At 44.9% G+C, this 20101-nt stretch overlaps 1 protein-coding gene across 3 annotated transcripts in view; it reads right to left on the bottom strand.

Moving 5' to 3' along the window:
• The window catches only part of LOC119460662 (muskelin-like), a 40018-nt gene that overhangs the window by 1534 nt on the left and 18383 nt on the right, over positions 1–20101 (bottom strand). For 2 of the 3 annotated variants that reach the window (XM_037721700.2, XM_037721698.2), the window contains 9 exons: positions 19706–19863; positions 17675–17834; positions 15096–15216; positions 14289–14436; positions 14118–14226; positions 13608–13685; positions 12630–12794; positions 10936–11014; positions 9411–9584 (listed from right to left, as the gene is read on the bottom strand). In XM_037721700.2, the coding sequence (XP_037577628.1) occupies positions 9463–9584; positions 10936–11014; positions 12630–12794; positions 13608–13685; positions 14118–14226; positions 14289–14436; positions 15096–15216; positions 17675–17834; positions 19706–19863 (1140 nt within the window). In that variant the 3' untranslated portion in view covers positions 9411–9462. The remainder of the gene's footprint in view (positions 1–9410; positions 9585–10935; positions 11015–12629; positions 12795–13607; positions 13686–14117; positions 14227–14288; positions 14437–15095; positions 15217–17674; positions 17835–19705; positions 19864–20101) is intronic. The other variant, XM_049671750.1, reaches the window with a different exon arrangement.

The following is a 20101-nucleotide window of genomic DNA, read 5'->3' as shown; positions in this document are numbered from 1 at the left end:
AGAAAAGGGTCTTTCTTGCTTTAAATTTCATTTTACTACATGTGTGTAAGTGTAGTCGAAGCATGAAATCACTGTCCAGATACATGTAGGTGAACCAGAGAGGGAAGTAAAGAAAAGGTACAAAATACTAGAAAATATTCAGCACTAGTATTTGCATGTATGAGATTTATGTACTACACTTGAATCCACTTATAATGATAGTGATGATACTATGAAAACCGTAGCCCCGAATCAACTACTGTGCTAAGCAGTTCCACTGCAACATACCCATCACATATCTACTGACCCCGGTCATACGACTGAATGAAAGCTTATATAAAGCAATGCTCAAGACTGGTATTCTCTTTAATGTTACTGTGCACTGTAAGTAAAGTGTAGGTTTGTGTTACTTGGTAACTCATGGCAACAAATTAGCAGCGCGAGCAAAAGTAATGTAAATGGAAGACAGTGTGTGTCTGCAGTGTATCGACAGACTTTCTCACATTGTTCAGACATTTCACAAAGCGAATGTACCAGGAAAAACTGAATGCTGCATTCAAGACGCCATAGCTACCAAAGCCGATTTCACAGATGTCAGCATGTTGCTATGGCAATGCTGTGTCGGCGATGCTGTGCACTTGCCAATAGTTCCAGTGGTTTATTAACAGATGGTGCAGTCAGTGCAGCTGGCCATACACACCCCTACTCAGTGTTAACAGATCCGAGCTTTGTACCTGTAACCGCTTATGCCAAAAATCCTGCAAGCAAGCTCGTTTTTAGCTTGCTTTAGGAGGAAGCGCTAGCTCGGGAGCTCCTATTTAATATATGGGAACGGAGAAATAATTTGGGGTGTGCGAATAACGAATAGTAGATTTCGAATCAAATACCAAATCGAACCAAGAAATAAAGAAGCCAAATATCGAATCGAATACTGAATATCAGAAGAGTTTTCCCAAAGTTCAATACTAATAAATTTTGTGCATGAAAACACAGTGTTGCACATGCTCGGTAGTCTAATAGCATTTCATAACAAGAATATTGCAAGCTATCAGTGACTTAGGTACCTAGGTATAGAGATGTACAGAGTTGTCAACTTTTAGTATGAGCCACGGAGTAAGATAAACAGGAGTGCCAACTCCGCCGCCGCGCAACGCATTTGCTCGGGACAAACTGTGTAATGCTAAATTAGTCATCGCGTAGCGCCATCTGTTAAGGCGCGTGGAAAACACTCAACAGCTTGCTTCCATGTGCGCATGTGCTGAGTGGTGGAAGCCGGTGGCGACGGCAGCGCTGAACCGGCAGGGGGGCATGCGTAGAGCTTGTCTGCTAGAAACGTGGGCCCTCGTCCACCTCAATGTGACAAACAAAAAAATATATGCGCACAAATAATATCAAACAAAAAAATATATGCGCACAAATAATAAAAGCGCAAATAAACACATGGTAGTCCTTTAATGTATGTATGCGAAACATTTTTACATGTCTTGTGGGAATGCGCGACTCTCGCGCGTCCCCTGATGTTGTTTTCTCCGCATAGCTCGCGTCTCCTGTAGTCCGGCTTCTTCGTGTGGCTAAGCGCCGGAGGCCGTCGTAGTGGTTGCGGCGCGTTGCGAGAGATGGCGCGAGCGTCACGATGCTAACGCCACCGAACGGCAGGGTGACTTGGGAGAAAAAGGTCGAAGGTGCTTCCTCTTCGGGTTGGGATCGGTGAGCGATGTGGACGTCCCGCGCGTGCACCGATCTACGCTTCGCAAGACCGTCTCGCGTGGCTAGGAGGAGGGCACCGGTATGGACGAACACGGATCGTTCGAACACGTCACCGTTCGAGTGACCGTACACGTGAACGACTAGGCGATGGTGTCATAGCATGGGGCGAACATGTTCGCTCGCTATCCGGTCGCGGTGAGTCGGACTTCCTTGATTTGTCGCGCGCCCATGTGAATGTTCTATGCATAGTTATTCGGCTAGCGTGTATTAGTGTATGAAAGGTGCAATAAATGCCCTTTTGATTGTTTGCACTACTGTGTTGTCGTTCCTTTGTCCCAAGAGCATGCGTGAGACCCCACATATGGCTGCCCAACGTGGACCTCTTGGGGCATCGGACGATAATTTTAACAGTTTTGCTCGGTTCGAGACAACCTTTGTTTCAACCGAAGCATAGTCCTAGCGTGGATTTTGATCGCTAGTGTCTGCGGCGTGCTTTCTTGAGCGAGGCGACGGTTGGTGTAGCGTGTTTGAACTTTTCAACATGCTAAGCCTTTTCGCGGGTGTTTTGTTGAAGTACACTGGTCGGTAGGAGAGCCATGTGGTCTGCATCCTGGGAGAGCGAGGCCTAGCGCCCGCGGAGCATTGACAAGCCTGAAGTGAGTGAGTACGGAAGCCTCGTGGGTGGTCCGAATTTCTTATGTAAATAGCTTCTTCTATATCTTTGACTGCGGAAGTCGCGACTCAGGGAGCCAGGTGGCCGCGGGCCACGGGTGCCGCTACAGGCTGACTGGTATTGCGACCTGGCACCGGGCGCTCCGACACCGTCTGGGATGGTGGGCGCCACCAACTCGGATGCTGTGTGCACCGAGCGGGGTAGGACCACCTCACAGAGCTAACGTCTCCTCGCGGCTGCCTGTTCTTGTGCCCATTTTGGGTGTTTTTTTTTGGATGCCGGTTGTTGTCAGGGTAGCGACACATTAGGCCTAAGGCTTTACGAAGCCACCTGTCGCACGTGGAGGGACACAACCTGGTGGATCGTTGTGTTGAGGTGTCGCACTTTGCTTCCCTCATTTTAGTTAGCCTCGCACGAATTGAAATTACTCGCTTGATTCAAGAAAGCGAGCTTTGTTCACGTGAACTTAGAATCTGAAATGCCGCCCGAAATTTTGCTAGCCGAATTGAACATCGTACCATGTGGGCGATGCGCATACAGAATTCCTCTCCCTTGCATTACTTCAGTGTTTGTCGAGTGCGTTGAGTGTACGTAGTGTGAGCGGAGTCCCCTGGTTTGCTGTCACCTGCACATCGTCTGCGCTGTTGCCCTGGACTACGACTGAGCCACCCCAGGTGATGGACATGCCTGTGGCCAGTTCGGCGCAGCGAGTTCGGCGGCCGCCTGTGTCCGGCTCGCAACCCTCGGCGGCTGGGAAAAGAGCCGGCAGTCACCAACGGCTACTGTGGCTCTCGCCAGCAGGGTGCGTCGGCACGAGCGACGCTTGCTCGTCCTGACTTCTGCGGCGCCGTTTCTGGAGTCCTGTGCTGGAGTCGTGCATCGAATCTGCAGAGGTGGTGCTGTGACCAACGGATGCCAGCAGTGAACCCCAGAGACAATGTCGGCTCACATGTTGTGGATAACGTGTGGACATTTCCTCGGCGCGGCCACTGTCGCATGTACTAACTTTTGTTCGCGACGCGCGTTGATAGACCGTGTGACATGTTTTGCCGGAGTATGTGTAGTGATTTAAGGTTGGGGGGATGTGGGAATTCGCGACTATCGCGCGTCCCCTGATGTTGTTTTCTCCGCATAGATTTTGTCTCCTGTAGTCCGGCTTCTCCGCGTGGCTAAGCGCCCGGAGGCGGTCGTAGTGGTTGCGGCGCGTTGCGAGAGATGGCGCGAGCGTCGCGATGCTAATGCCACCAAACGGCGGGGTGACTTGGGAGAAAAAGGTCGAAGGCGCTTCCTCTTCGGGTTGGGATCAGTGAGCGATGCGGACGTCCCGCGCGTGCACCGATCTACGCTTCGCGATACCGTCTTGCGTGGCTAGGAGGAGGGCACCGGTATGGACGAACACTGATCGTTCGAACGCGCCACCGTTGCGTGACCGTACACGTGAACGACTAGGTGATGGCATGGGGCGAACATATTCGCTCGCTATCCGGTCGCAGTGAGTCGGACTTCCTTGATTTGTAGCGCGCCCATGTGAATGTTCTATGCATAGTAATTTGGCTAGCGTGTATTAGTGTATGAAAGGTGCAAGAAATGCCCTTTTGATTATTTGCACTACTCTGTTGTCGTTCCTTTGTCCCAAGAGCATGCGTGAGACCCTACAGTCCTTAGAGGTAACAGACGATAAATGATGCCGTACAAAAAGACACAACAGAAGTACTTGTTTTTCACTCCTCAACGTCTGCGCGGAAGTGAAGGTGCGAAAATTTCGTCGTCCTCGCTTTGTTTACCATGTCTGCAGTATGTTTATTCATGCCTGACAGAACAAGGTATCTTGATACTTGTGCGTGTACAAACTGAGCAACAGGACAGTGTTTTGTTCCTGGCTGTAAATCTGGGTATGGCAAAGGACGCGAGAAGTTTTCGCTCTTCGCGGCGCCATCTGATCTTCAACTACTGCACCAGTGGAGTCAAAAAATTCCTGAAAGTAAGCGAGTGTTTAAAGCAATGGACGAAATATGTGCGCGACACTTCGAGAAGCAGCTTATTTTTGATAGTTACTTCAGCAAAGACAAAGGCGATGTCCTACTAGATGTAAAGAAAGTGCCTCGACTTCGAAGCGGAGCCATTCCTTCAATTTGTTTAGGGAAGCCTGGCGTAGCTCAATGATGCTGAATGATGCTCAATGATGATGAAAGGAGCTCAATTTAAATTTGTCTACAATTACACACAGTGCAGGTGCCTTTCCTTGTCCAGAGACATGCCATAATGTAGAGAGAGAGAAAGAAAGGGAAAGAAAGACAAGGAGGTTAGCCAGTGTAAATACCGGCTGGCTACCCTGTAAATTCTCAGCCTTGCCTTCGAGATGATTCCCCCAGTTATGCAGACACATAACCAGAGCTTCACTTGGGAAATAATAAGCAGGAAACACTGGCAGGAATTCCCAATTATTATGTTTAATGAGAATGTGGCGATTCTGCTCGCAAGAGAACCGGGCGACACGAAAAGCACCGCGAGAAACAAAGAAGCAAGTGAAGCATCTTAGCACTTGATGCGTTATCAGATAAAAATGAGTGATAAACGTCAGCTTTTGCATAAAAGCTTATTTTCGCTGTCTGTCATTGCTTGAGACCACCAGAACTGCCGTTATATCGCCTTACCATTTGCTATAGCTTTTCTTTCCCTCTTAGTTTCCGTCATTTGTTTATTTTCTGTTCCTGTGCCTTATAAAGTTCCATGTAGGCCACCTGACAAATGCCCTGCATTTGGCCTGTATAAAATGAATTAAATAAAATGATACATGACTTGTTTCTCCTGCTAACGTCACTCCGTGAACCGCAAGAGCTATGCGCGCTACAGGCGTCAGGGCGTGCGCGGAGCAGGCGAAAAAACGGATAGGCAAGCAGGTGCCGCGAGAGAGTCCCGAGCTTGTTATGGTTTTTAGGCTTAGCTCACCCGCGCCTTTGCTCCTTCGGTTTGTGGGGCCCGCCTCTCCGTTGCAGAGTTTTTCCTCATTCGTAGCGCCATCTGGCGAACACACTGTGAAGCAGGAACCGGCGTTTCAGAATGTGTCCCTTCCAGTCGAGTGGAGTCGGCGCTCCTGTCTTATCTTACTCCTTGGTATGAACACAGCGTAGCGTGGCTGCGCTCCACAGAGCATAGTCACGCTGCACTATGTTTATGCTAGGAGTGGACAACCCTGTACAGAATGGTCTACTCTCATTAAAGGGAACACCAAATTAGTATGCAAGCACTTATTACAGCTCAGTTCTATATGAAGGAAAATACTTTTTTTATCGATACAATGTCTGTTGAATAGAATCAAATGCTTTTTTCTCTCTGAAGCTCTTGAAACATCTTATGAGATTTTCAGTTTACTAGTGAATTTCTGTTTTATGGCACTCTTTATTGCGTAAGGTTTTCCTTCTCAGTTTTCTTCCAAAATAGAGAAGGGTTTTCCTAGTTTTACGGGAAGGCCGGTTTTGTGGGTTATTGTCAGCTCATGAAGGTCAATCTGCATGACATATGAAAGCGCAGACCGCGCATCACCTGACTATCATCGCTTCACGTGTATCGCTGGCGCAGCGTGAGTCGACTGCGATTGCACTGACAGTAAAGAGCAGGGGCCTTTTTATTGTCAGGCTCACCATCATTTGCCACCTGTGAGAGGTTCTGAAATCAGGAGGACCATGGCAAATTTGCACAAGGCACCCCTCTCTTTGTGACCATCCGCCGACTGTGCAGATGGCCGGGCGGTAAGCACCCTAGTCACATGACATTTTCGCGCTTGTAAATGTATAGCTAGTCTTATGAGGCGTTTCTCCAAGCTACAAAAAAATAAAAAATAAGAGACAGATGTGGGTCTACAAACGGCATCGGGAACAAGAGGCCACCATACAAGGTGTCGCAAAGATGGCAGCCGTGAACAATTTTGGTGCCATCCCATACACTCGCTTTCATTGGTGCAGTGATGTGATTGGCCGAGACCGTTTTGGAGCAGCTTCTTGGAACAGCCAAAAGTGCGTTTTGGAGCAGAAAAGCAAGCTTTTGGAGCATCTAAATGCATATTTCCAAGTGGAAAAATTGCCTTTGAGAGATGCAAGAGAGATTACAGAAGGAGGGAGCCCAATAGGAAACAAGCACATTTTTACAAGAATTTACCTGAACATAAAGTTGTGGCGCTAAAACATGCGAATCCCATGCATGGCTAAGTAATGACGACCAAATTAGATGATGAAGCTGTGATGACGATAGTATGACCACTACAACATCACAATAGTATGACCACAAACCTCTCTAATCTCTACTTTAGCTTTCCAATTTGCAAGAGGCTGGGCGCTAAAATGCGGAAACTGTAGAAGTGCACATAGAGACGGAAATTTGGGGAACTCGACAACGGAAGAGCGTTAGGAGTGCGCAATGCTTGCTCGCTAAGCTACACCAGCCGAAAACAGCAAAAACGGCAGCAGTGCAACGAAAAGAAACAAGCTCAGTAGCATGTACAACAGCCTGCCCACATTTAACTAAATTTTCTACCACCATGCATCCCCTTGACCAAACCACAGGAAAACCACACTGTGAAAAGGTTTTGCTGTACCAGCAGAACGCTTTTCCATATAGCGTTTATTACGAAAGTTGCGTGCTCGCACCTCTTAGTGCCATTTCAGCCCTGACTGAAGCCACATTTCAAGCGTGTAGCAGCCCTACTCTCGCACCCACATTTTACTTCCTCCATGTGCACACATGACGAGCGCGTGTGATGAATTATGTTACTGGTTAGATTAGTTGGTTTTTAAAATAGCAGAAAACACCTTTTGGAGCAGCTTTGGAGCACATTATCGAAAATGTATCAGGATGTAGCAGGATTGGCCTTATGGAGCAGTTTGGAGCAATTGGAGCAGCAATCACATCACTGTTGGTGAGGCGGTTTGTTGAGTTTCCAAGTATCATGTGGCTGCTGCGAATAAATCTGCGTTGATTCGGCACAAAACCGCAACTTTAGTCGCTAATGCCTGATGAAGCAAAGCCCATGAGGCCTAATGGCCTGATTGACAGTTGTTGAAGCGGCGTTAGCATCTGCAGGCATGCGTACCAAGTTCATCTGTGCACTTAAACTCATATGTGGACAGAAATATTCGAAGTGTGTGAATGTGCTAGTGAACATGCGTATCCAATACGATTTATGTGCCTGCTGGCACCTAACAGGCCCGAGCTTTGCACATGCTTTAATGCTTTCCAAAATATGCCCTGCTTTTGTATTTGTTGCCGTTCCGTCTGTCAGTGTCGCATTATTGTTTCGATCGGTTCTGCTGACCAACGAAGTACGTGCTGATTGAGATCGCGTGCCGCGAGAAGGTTGCTTGCCGTAAGGCACCAACCACTCCTGGTGTTTCACCGAATATACTGAGCATTTGAAAAATCGAACAGTAGATATTCGATTTGGTAATATTTGGGTATTTGCACACCTCTAGAAATCATGTCTTTTTGCAAACACTGCACCGAATTTTATGAGGCTTGTTGCACTTAAAAGGAAATGTTAAACTCTAGTAACTGTAGGAAGTGAATCTACAATTTATGAAAATTTTTAAAGAAAGGGAATCAAATTTAAAACTCTGTAACTGAGCAATAAATAATGACATCACAATTCTGTAAACTGCACCTAATATAATACAGCTATAGCAGACATAATTGATTTATTATATACTATTGGTCTCGAAGATGCTACTGATTTTCATGCAGGACTTCTGCAAAAATTTCATAGCATTGTAAAAATTTCATGTAAGCTGTGAACTGTTACATTAAAATTGTCTGCTTCAGATGCTTTAACAGATGCTGTTTACAGAACTGCGATATCGGTCTTTGGTGCAGGGTTAGGAATTCGCAAACTTCGCGCTTCTATTTTTTCTTTAGCCTTACAGATTTTCAGCCATTTTTATTTAAAAAAAATCAAATTTCTAAATAAACATTCTGCTCCCTAGAGTTGCTAGAATTTACTGTATTTACCCAAATTTAATGTGCACCTTTTTTTCTAGAAAATGTGCCCTGAAATAGGTGGTGTGCAAAAGCCAACGTCTATGACATGTTCCCAGCACCTGAAATCGTGTTCGGTGCTTTCAACTTGCAAAACCATAGCCTTTAAGATCCGCATTTTAAATCCAGAGCATGCCGGCGAATTTGGACACCACCTATTTCCTGCATGTTACAATCGAATCCAAAACCAAAGCCGTGTTTGTGGCATTGGCAACAGCCTATTGCACCTACTGTCAGAGCCATCAGAGCTTCATTACCATCACAAGATTGTGTGCGACAACATATTTTTGTGAACATTACGGTGAGTTCATTTTGTGCTCAACTACAATCTGAAGGGGTATTCTTGGTAACTCACTTTTGGAGATACTATAATTTTCGCGAGATTTTGCCCCACTTGGCAGTGGATGTGCCGGCGTGTATGGCTGCCAGTGTTTCTGGCGCTCTGCCAAGCTCGCTATCTGCACACAATGCCAGGAACGCTGTCAGCTGCATACTTTGACAAGTCCGTTTCAGAGTCACGTAAGTATCTGTAAAGGTGATTGCTTTAGAATACTGCTCCTGTGTGCTTGGTATCTGTGGCCAATGAAGAACATATGGCAATGACAATGTGCCGCTTTCATTGTGAAAGCTCATAAAAAAAAAAAAAAAAAAAAAAAAAACCTTCTGCGAAGGTAAATTCTGCACGTCTCGCTTGGTTTTTCTCCCCAGATTACGAACATCGGTGGGCATGCTATATTGTTCTTTTATAAATGGAGAGCATTGCAAAATAAGGTGCACTTTTAATTTCTGACTTTAATTAAAGCCGCAAAAGCTAGGTGCACATTATGTTTGGGGGCGTGTTACAATCTGGTAAATACAGTAACTTTCTTTCTCAAATGCAAAAAAATTAATTCAAATCAGTCCAGCCGTTGTCTCAACGAAGCATTTCGGCATTTTACATGTATTTGAATGAGCAAATGGGATTTGGCCCCGAGCTAAAAGCTTCCTGTTAAGGAAGCATGCTAGTCAACCACACATGCAAACATACCGTGGCCACTCGACAGACTGATTGCTGGCTGACCGATCGTTCACAGGAGGCCTCATAGCAGCACCAGGTCTACCAAATTTCCCTTTGGTTGCGTCATGGACTCGGGGAAGAACTCTACAATGGTGTCAAAGAGACTGGTGCGCAGATAGAACTTGTAGTCAGGGTCACCCATGTCTGAAACGGCAGAGCCAACACTGCATCTTTTTTCCCCCTTTTCCACAAGCCTTATACACTCCAGCCCATGGCCTGACACTGCAACTTCAATGCGGACAACTAAAGCACTGCTGAAGTTTCTCCATGACACAAAACTAGACGAGCGGCTTTAGTAGGGCCACCGTCTAATGTACATAAGCACTCACCATTTCTCTTATCATCATCATCATCATCATCATCATCCATCCCCGTACTTTAACTCCCCTTCCCTCTTCTCCAGTGCAGAGTAGCAAACTAGAATGCACTAGCTCAGGTTGACCTGTCTTTCCAATCAATAAAATCTCTCTCACTCCAGAGTTGGAGTACTATTACATGAAATAGAGTGAGGGTGCGTAAAGAAGCTACAGTAACAAGCAGAAATAGTGACTATGTCAATGCACAATCCAGAAAAAAAAAGAAAGGTAAAAAAAAAATTCACCGCTGATTTAGCAGTAATGTGAGAGAATGTATTGGCATTATGTCGCACATCTTTGAGGTCCCAGATCCATGATTTAAACTGCCTTCAGAACATTGCAAAGTGTTGTTCAGGAGCTCACTAGACACATGTCCTAGCTGCCTCTTCGAGGACCACCGTCAGTTGCACCACATACCACACACACACACATACACACACACATAGAAGGAGGGGGAAAGAGGATAGAGTAAAAGATAACTATTTACATATGTACAATATAGTGACTAGGTAAAAAAAAAAAAAAGACATCCATAGTTCACTTGTGCGCGACTTCCTCGAGACAGTTTGTCACCTGGCCTCGCACACCAGCACTGTTAGGTCCCGTAGAGCAGCCGCGTGGCGAGGCCCGACTGCTCGAGGAAGTCACACAGTGCAATTGGTGCGAGTACAGTGAATCTGAAAACTATTTTAGTGATAAGGAGAAACATATTCCACCATCAGTTGACTAGCAAGATCTTTGGATGAGAGTACTGAAGAAAGCACTAATGACGACTTTACAGAAGGCAGTTCTGGTGGTGATCATCCTCAATGTGATACTGGCTGGAAGCTGTACACTGTCCAAGAGCCTCGGAAATAAAAGTTTAAGAAGTGCTTAAACTACTACACTTACTACATGTTTGTTCACATAACGGCTCTTTCTGCACGGCTTCCAACACGAGCGAAGTAGTTCCTGACCGGAACCACAAAATGAGTAAATGCTCACGAGTGCAAAGGGTTAATATTAGTCACAACAGTGGTCGAGGATTCACCATCCCACTAAACAAAACACACAAACATGGTCTACTGAATGGCTCTCTAGAGTAGGCATGAATGCCAGTTTAGACTATTACATGCCCAATTCAGACAGACTAACTGTACCTCCTAAAGGCGCTGCTGTTGTGATCTCGTCACGGTCAGTGTCGGGGTGCTTGAAGAGACTAGATGCTTGCAACTGAAACTGGGGGGGAAAAAAAAAGATGAAAAAAAGAAATCCTTGAGCAGCTAAACAGACACAAGAAGTTCGCTCATTCCATCTGAAAAACCAAGTAGAGAACAACAAAAACTGATCCTACAGGCATCATCAGACACAAACACATTGTGGGCCATGTGGCGTAATTCTTCTTGGGCTAGTTGGTGAAACATAGCTATAGAAGGTGGGCACAAAGCATAGCACATACAGAGAAAGACAGGTAAGGTGAGCACCAATTCAATCTGTCAATTTGTGTCCATCATCTAATAGCCATGTGGCTTTTGGCTATGCTCCCCATTCCTAACTGCTCCCGACATGTGCTAAAAGACAATGGTGCCTGGAATAGTACAAGACTCTGTGTGACTCTTACAGGGAAAGACCATTAGACGGAGCACTGGAACTTGCACAATGACAACCATGATAAAATAGAAACATACTACTAGTGTGCAGAACATGGAAAATGAAACGAATGGGCACATCATTATTGATGGCATTGGTCAGTGCACCTAACAATAATGGCAGAAATTGGTTAAACATGGCTGGAAAGATGACGCTGCTTCAACAAGTTTGCTGGTGAAATGTGCGTGCATAGCTTGACTCAGTACAGTTGACATTCGTTAAATCGCAAGCGTGGTTTAGGTTTCATATCAAACTGTAACCCTTGCAAGAATTTTTCTGACCACTCTTCTTACAAAAAAGGCACGCATTGGAATGGGGTAAATACGTAGATAGGTATTATTCACTGTGAGCTGCTGTTCTTGAGTCAAACTGCCATAGGCAGACCAAAAATTGTCATTTTCAGTGGGAGATAATGTGAATTAGACTAATTTGGTGTTCCTTAGTGCTGCCAAGACTGGCGCTGCAGCCATTGGGGTCATGATTCGGGTTACCACTGGGATCAGCCAGTGCATGCGTGCTGACCAGTCGTGACTGAATTAACCAAAGTCAACTGTATCCAGTGTGACTGTAACCTAACAAGGTTTAACTGGATACACTAGAATTACGATTCGACATCGGTTAATTCAATCCCGACCAGATGTCCCAGCCAGTGCCCATACATTTCTATGAGCCTTGTATGGGCCTTGGGAAACGTATGTGGACAAAAAGACAACATGCCTCTGGTGGAAGCTGAGCACACATCTGCATTACGCATGTGATGCTATGCCAATTGAGCTACAGTGGTACCTGTCCCCTCATATACTTTCTTGGGTATCTATGCTACAAGTACTACAGACCTTTACATTAAAAGCTCTCTGGGCATCGCCATGATGCCCTCCGGACTGTTGTAATTATGTAATTATGTGTGAGCCCCCCACAATAGCACTGCAGAAGCTGCAGTGTGTGCCTTAGTACCCCTGTACAACAGTCCAGAGAGGATGTTTTCTCTCTCTCTCTCGCTTATCGTAACATCCATACTAAACCCCAGTATTGTTAGCCAGTTCTGCTTTCAACTGCCCTTTAAACCGCAAGCGTCATGTAGTAGTGAACTCAGGAGCAGGCAACTGACACATGCGACACATTTTTCAAAGCAAGTGTCGAAACATAAGCAACAGAGGAAGTGAAGTTCCAAGTCGAGGGATCAAGTACCCAGGGACATTCACACCTGTCTCTCTTCTTCAACATTGGAGTGGTCCACCGTATCAGCCAGTTCGGTCTGGAGGTACCTTAGGGCTGCCAGAGGGTCCTCGAAGGTGATCTCACGAAAGCAGTGCTGACGCACTAGCTGTCTACATCGCCTCAGCAGCTGCTCCTTGGACGGCCGACATAGCTGCAGTAGGCCAAGATTGCAGATTCTTGTAGTGCAGTGTACAACAACAAAAGCAGAGGGTGCAGCCACTGTCAAAATCACCAAAATCCTTAGACTCTATCCAACTTTTTCACCTTCCATCTTTCGTTGTAGCGCTCCGCGCATTAAGAGTGCATAGTGCCATACGAAAAGCTCCAGTGTCTGCAATCTTCACAGCATTGCATGCTCAAGCACGCAAACTTGCTATGTGGAGGTACTAGATAAGCACTGCAGACATCAGGGCTGTGCACTTGCAGTATGTGCACGCGTGCGAATACAGGAATAACAGATAGTTGCCAAGATGCATAATGAGGTTATAGTGAAGTAATGACTTAAGCACCTTTTGGTTTCTCCTGCAGTCGAGGCTGGAAGCAAGCTGTGTACAAGCTGTGTGGGTACAAATATTTTTGCCAATAGCAGTGGGAAGATTTGCTTTTCACAATCTGTTACATGATGCGCCTAGAAGTGCATCTCGCAAGTTACAGTTAAATGTGTTAACTTCAATACTCTGGCACAAGAAGAGTGGTCCTACATTCAGCTATACAATACCTGTGTGCAAAGCACATTGCTCATTATACCAGTTACTTGAAGTTGTACTTCAAATGTTTCAACTCTTCTTCAACACTTTAATCACGATTTTCCAGCAATGCTGACACAAGAAACTCTACTATGTTTGCGAGTAGCACCAAGCTTACATTCTTAAAGCCTACGCTGTCCTGGTGCAATGAAGAAAGGCAATGTTTTAGATAACCCCAGAAATTATTAGCTGAGCTGCTTAGAAGCACAAGTAGTCACCTGGAGTGACCAAAAGTCGTCTAGTCTGACTTTTGGTGAATTTGGCCGACCCGGATTGCCACCAAAGAGGTAGTGAACCTGCAAATGGAGGTAGAAATAATAACTTGCATCAATAACTTAAAAAATTGAGGCTTAATGCAGTACAAATACAAATGATCAAAGTCAAAGAAACTATATCATATAGCTCTTGGGTGTACAGGGATTGCACCCTGGAAGTATCAAGGCTAGAAAACATAGCTGTAATTCAATAATAAAGTCAGTTTCCATATGCTGGACCTGCTGCATTGTTATGAAGTCACGACACAGCCCAATTTGGTAAAGGTAACTGTGGTGATGTCAGCTATAAAATTACCCAAGGCAAAAGTCTGCCGGAGTTTCTTTGGGTTGTTCTCGTGTTTGAAATTCGCGGCACTTGCAAGATCTGAACAAGTGCATGTGATAGAATAATGCTCAAGCTGTTCAAGGTCAGTTGGGGTGCGCTTAGAAAAACAGGTGCTAAAAGGAACCAACCTTTTTGACATGATCGTAGACAAGTTGATGGGCGAATCGAGGACAGGGTTCCTGCATGCTCTGCTTTGACGTTGCCTGTTGTCCATAGTCGCTGTGGTAGATGCATGACCTGAAAATGCAAGGAGTCATCTGCATCATGCTTGACTTCAACTTTTGTAGGTGACCACTTACCATTTGTTTTGGTTGATGTCGTAGATCCAGAAAGAGTTCTTGACGTTGTCCTCCCGTTTCTCCTTGTCTTTGTTTGAGCCCGACAGCACGTGGATCTCGTTTAGCTCTGGGTCAATGGTTGCCCGCTGCGTGAACCCTGCTGCTGGCACTGGGCATGAAAGAAAAAAAAAAAAAAAAAAAAAAACGCATTCCTAATGTTCAGACAATCTTTATGTGTGAACTCTTCACCAAGTTCTCTAATGTTCCACCTGCACATTATCAATACGTTGACCTATGACTCAACACTGCAATGACATTCAATACACCACGAGCAAGCGCTCTACAAATCACTTTATATTTCACAAGGTAAATTTCATGCACCAGCTGCTGGTGACTCTTTTCCCTGTGCTTTAAAAATCTTCATGGCAGAACATATTGTGTTCTTGCACTGCCTCTGGCACAAGAAGAGAATTTAACATGGCATTGCAGTAAAGATTGCGCGATACCACAAATGAAGAAACATAGGCAAAAAAACACAGCACAACTAACTACAGTCAAACCTTGATTATATCAGACCTTGACTATCTAACAAAGTCACATCAGGCATTAAAATGCATGTCATTACAGACATACACACTACAAATATTTACAAAAAGACATTTGCCATTGGATCTGTGCAAAAGAAGTGCAAATGTTATGAAATGAATCGACACTGCAAGCCAATGACCCACAAGCAAAGCACCCGCCGAGTGGCTTGCTGGCCTGCTAGTGGCTTGCAGCGCCAGTGCAGGGCGTACAAAGCCATAAAAATAAGTCTGCGGTCTTTACCTTCCACTTTCTGGCCATCGCAGAGGATGTTCATCTGGTCTGTATCCACATTGTATGTGAAGAAGTCTGTCAAGTACTCCTTGGAACGCTGCCCAGCAAAAATGTACAGCAGGCGGGATTTCTGGGAACAGCACATGCACATAATAAGTGAGAATGGCAACAACAAAAGGCCTGAAGCCAAAGCAATGCATGAGTTTTAAACCTATCTAATCTAGACAAACATTAATAGACTTTCCTTCAAGTTAAACACTGTCTCCTGAACAGTGACTGTGTTGGCTCAATCCAGCAAACCGCAAGGCAAAATGTGAAAGCAACACAAAGTATGCTGGTTTTTACATTATGTAGTCTCAACAGAGCTATCAAAATAATAACATTTAGCTTATGCTACACTGACCCCAAACAATTATTACAAGCCCATATTATCCGTACAGTGCCCGACATAATTTGTGGGAATCCTCGGGTCCCATAACCGCCGCACGAGCAGCGAACGTCGCGTCAAGCGCATGCGTGCCAGGGAGAGTTGGGAGAGGGGAAACTTTCCTTCCGCGGGCGGCGCGCGGGAATCGCAAGCGCTATCAGCGCCACCGGGTGGGTCACGTGAGATCCCGCTGATATCACCCGGGTCTCTTTGGTCTCCAGCAAGCGGCGACGGCGGAAGTCTCCGCCGCTGCTCCCGTATTCCCGCACGTGGTTAGTCAACCGCGTTCTTGCCGCGGCAATCGCCGCGGACGCCCGTATTTCCCCAGTTGGTAAGTCGGAAGCCCTTCTTTACCTAGTGTATTATTCTCTTCGAGGGAACCCTCAGCGATGTCAACTATAGCTAGCTGGCCTGCTCGTAGTGTTAGTTGCAGTCGTAATAAATGCTTTCCGAGTGTACACGTGGTTGTCGTCTATTGTTTCCTCGAGCTTGTACCGGACCGCGGTTGATGCGCAGGCATGCGCCTACCGCGGGGCTCGGTGTGTCGAGGCAGAGGGCCGTTGGCAGCCCCCCCGATATCCCGACAAATTAAATATAATCTAGGTATCTGGTTATATCAACAATCAATATCCCTTTTCTTTCATTCCGTCTTCTTTACTAGACAACACTAACAGCACAAGATTTGCTCTTAAGAAGAACCTCATCTTGCCCTAAGTCCGAACTAACTACGGCAAGCAAATTGTTCATTTCAGCTCTTTTTATTATGAAACTCACTACCACTTATTTTAATATTAATGACACTACACTCATTTATTACAGAATTAAAAAAGTTTCTTTTGAACCAACCCAGTCTTACATAAAATTTTTTTTTGTATATGCCACATAATGTATGCATTTGCATTTTCACTGGTACATATTAGAGTTCAATATATCATGCTTATTGATCGCGTATGAAACTGTTTAAACATGCCCACTTCTTGTTCAATCTGTTCACATTTCCAACTGTTGCTTATCATATTTGCACGATTCTACCGCGCCACTGATTGTAACGCACAGTTATATTATCGCCCAAACATTAAAAAAAAAAAAAAAAAAATGGTGCCAATTCTACAGCGCACATCAAGTAACGAAACCTGAGTTGACGCTTACCGTGTTGAAATGCTTTTATGGAACAAAGGAACACAGACATGCACATAGTTGAATCTTAGCGGCTAGTTGCTATCAGAGTCCGAGGACACCTCCTTTTTGCTGTCTACCCGCCACAGAAAGTAATCTTCAGTTCCATGCATTAGAAATGCCACACTTCTTGAAGGTTCGTGCAACCATGGTCTCCGGGAGGGCATTTCACACACCATGGACACACCTTGCGGTGTCTCCAAGCGTCGCTTTCTTCAGAGGACCCTGTTTGATGGCAGTGTGACCAGCTACCTTGCATTGAACTTATTTTTTTTTAAAGTAAGAAGCGATTTCGTTTTTGATTTTGAGTAGAATTAGTTACGATTGTAATGCGCATGCAAATTTGAATGCACCTTTTATTTGAAAAAGGGGTGCGTTGAAATCATGCAAATACGGTAATTGTTTTAATTTGTGCAAAACAGTTTTCATAATTGCTGCCTTTATAATTGTTTTCATAGTTGTATTTTTTTACTGTCGTTGTTATAACTAAGTTTACTTTTCCTTTTGTGTATACCATGTACAGGAGGTCCCAATTCAGTCTCTAATGCCAGGACCTCCTCCTGTATATTGCATGTTGTAATAACTTCGTATATAGTAATAAAATGTAATTCTGATAGCTTTTCTGGAGTGAAAGAACTGATAAGTACTAGCCTAAAATGCATTTCCTTCAGCAATTATGACACTTAATACAATCCGTCTCATTATTTTTGCACTCTTTGTGTATTCCTGTTACTTATTAAGTAGTTTATAATGAAATCTTATCTATTTCTGGCCATACAGAAAATTTCGTGCTCTGCTTAGCAATTTTTCTATACTTCCAGCAAGATGGCATACACTGACTGGCTCTGTTTGGTATAGCTGGTGTTACGTTACTGGGCCTTACAAGCATCACCTCATCCTACAAAGGACACTGGCTTTGTATTCATCAATGAAATAACAAGTGCATAAATCCTATGCAACATTTTCAAGGTTCTGCACAACATACCTCATGAAACAACATTGAGTGCCCTATTCTTGCCCGAACATCTTGAAGTCCATTACTAGGTGAATCATCTCGAAGCTTGTGCCACGTGTTTGTTGGCACATGATATGTGAACAGTCCACTGAATGCAGTCTCAAGTGCTCTGTCTTCCACAGGAAGAGAACTGCATGGGAAGGTAAGGAGGAAAATTGTTGGACACCACACTTTACACACAATCCATACAGAAAATCACGAGTCAGCACAATGCTTTCATCCAACCTGAATTACGAGGCCTTCATCAACAGTGTGGTTTATACAGTGAATACAGTAGAACCTCGTTGGTATAATCCGGTTTCGTGCGATTGCCCTACGCCAACGTTCACAATCGAGAACACAAAAAATGACTCAATACAGTTACAGTTAATTTTTACCAGTTAATACCAACCCGGTAAACATGATCTTTTGGCAGCAACATTCAGTACATAGCCAAACTGTGATCTTATGATACATTTTCCCACTGCTAGATCCTATGTGAATAAGAAGAGGCCTGAGGCACGTGCGATCAAGAGCAGTAGGCATTCGCCAGGGCAGTTTCCTCGCAGTATGCGCCCGCCCGTGTCATGTGAAAATGCCGGCATGCACTCAGTTTCCTCTTCTGATGCCAGCAAATCTTCTCGTGGGTCGTCGCACGTCGCATTCACAGCTATTGCTGCCGACTGTATTGCGATAAGCACCTTCACCTTTCTGTTTCACAGCTTGTGTGGCATATTGCCGTATTGCGTATAGGCGAAACTCAAATGCACCTTCGCTCCCTGGTGCAGGTGCACGAAGTGAGAGTTATGTTTCATTCTGGCAGATTGTATTTTGGCTTCGCCTACCAGCTCCATTTCGTTTCAGTTTCCCATTGCTGTAAAACACTATGCAATATAAAACGACAAGATGCGTCTCAGGCCGCTCAAGTCCTACCAGCTCGATGCGCGCCAGCGTCTTGTGCTGAACGAATTACGTAGATGTCAACTACAGCTGAGTCAGCCAAATGTTTTAGGGAGATCGGATTGTAGGTTTTCTCAGTAAATTTTTTCTCATGTTTTTTTTCCCCCCAAAACGTATGAACGAGGTTCTACTGTAACAGTGTCCAAACCTGGCAGCTACTCGGCTAACTTTACCAGGGCAGGTTGTGCAAATCACATGATGCATTAAATAAGAGCAAATTTTCAAGCTTTAGGATATGCATGAAGGCTACAGCTAAGAAGCCAGGTTTCAGGCTCTCAAGAGCATCTTTTGAGGTTATACAGTGAAATCTGGTTATACAGTACCACAAACTTCAGAATACAGAACTTTTCAGAATATCGATCGTTATTCAGTTTACATGTGATGTTAACAATGCCTCAGTACTACGAATTAATACTATTATGAAATCTGGGGATTCTTAGATTTCCATGTATCCTTTACGCCAGTGTGAACAGTAGGCTAGGAGACGACAAGGCGCTGAAAGCGGACGCTGCAGCACGTGGGTTCGGAAAACCCAATACGCGCTGGATGAGAAAAATGCTGGGAGTGGACATTTTTTTTCTTCCATTGTGGAGGTGACGACGCATCAAGTTTTGCGAGCGCATGCTCCACTGAGACAAGTTTCGCCTAGCAACGGAGGCGCTTGTAAATAATATGCTGTGAAAATTACATTCATGGGAAGACTGCCCACCGATGCTGGTTTCAACCAATCAGTTGCTCAAAGTCACTGGCTGAACATATGGCCCCAAGCTAATCATTGTGCAAAGCAGTGCTAGGCACAACACTTAAAAAAGCTACAACTTAATCCATTCTCCTGAATTTTTTCAACACAAGCAAATCCATGACATGCAAGACATCAACACAGCTTCTAAATTATGTAACCATCATAGAATATCAACACCTTTGGAACATGAGCATCTAAATCAAATAAGCTCTACAGGTGGTGGGTGCTATAACAAAGCATTGCACCTGCCACCGGTGGTATCTGTGGCCCAAGTTGGCACCATAACACGGGATCTGCATAATTATTTTTTTCTAGTTCACCTTGTGAGGATCTTGCCCCCAAAGACGTATATGGTGTTTCTCTCCACATCCATGCACATCTGATGGTCAAAGATGAGCTTTGGACCACCCATTGCCGCAGTGTCATCCGTGATGAGCGTCCACTTGTTCCTCTCGATGTCGTACACATAGAAGTCACTCTGCATTGAAAACATCTTCAGCATTAATGCACACACATGGCAGTGAATGTTCAAGAGGTTGTAAGAAATGCTCTGCTGCTAAGCTTTCACATCGTGGTTTAGTCGGTGTTTAGTTAGCTGAGGCACAATGAGCCTACGGGATGTTCAACAAGAACAGCTGCATGAACAAATTAGAAGAAAATTAGCATAGCTGGTTATAAGATGTTAAATACTGCTTGCTACATATGTTTATTACCGA

The sequence above is a fragment of the Dermacentor silvarum genome, chromosome 8 (assembly GCF_013339745.2).
Source record: "Dermacentor silvarum isolate Dsil-2018 chromosome 8, BIME_Dsil_1.4, whole genome shotgun sequence".
Lineage (NCBI taxonomy): Eukaryota > Metazoa > Arthropoda > Arachnida > Ixodida > Ixodidae > Dermacentor > Dermacentor silvarum.
This window is presented reverse-complemented; position numbering and strand designations above follow the sequence as displayed.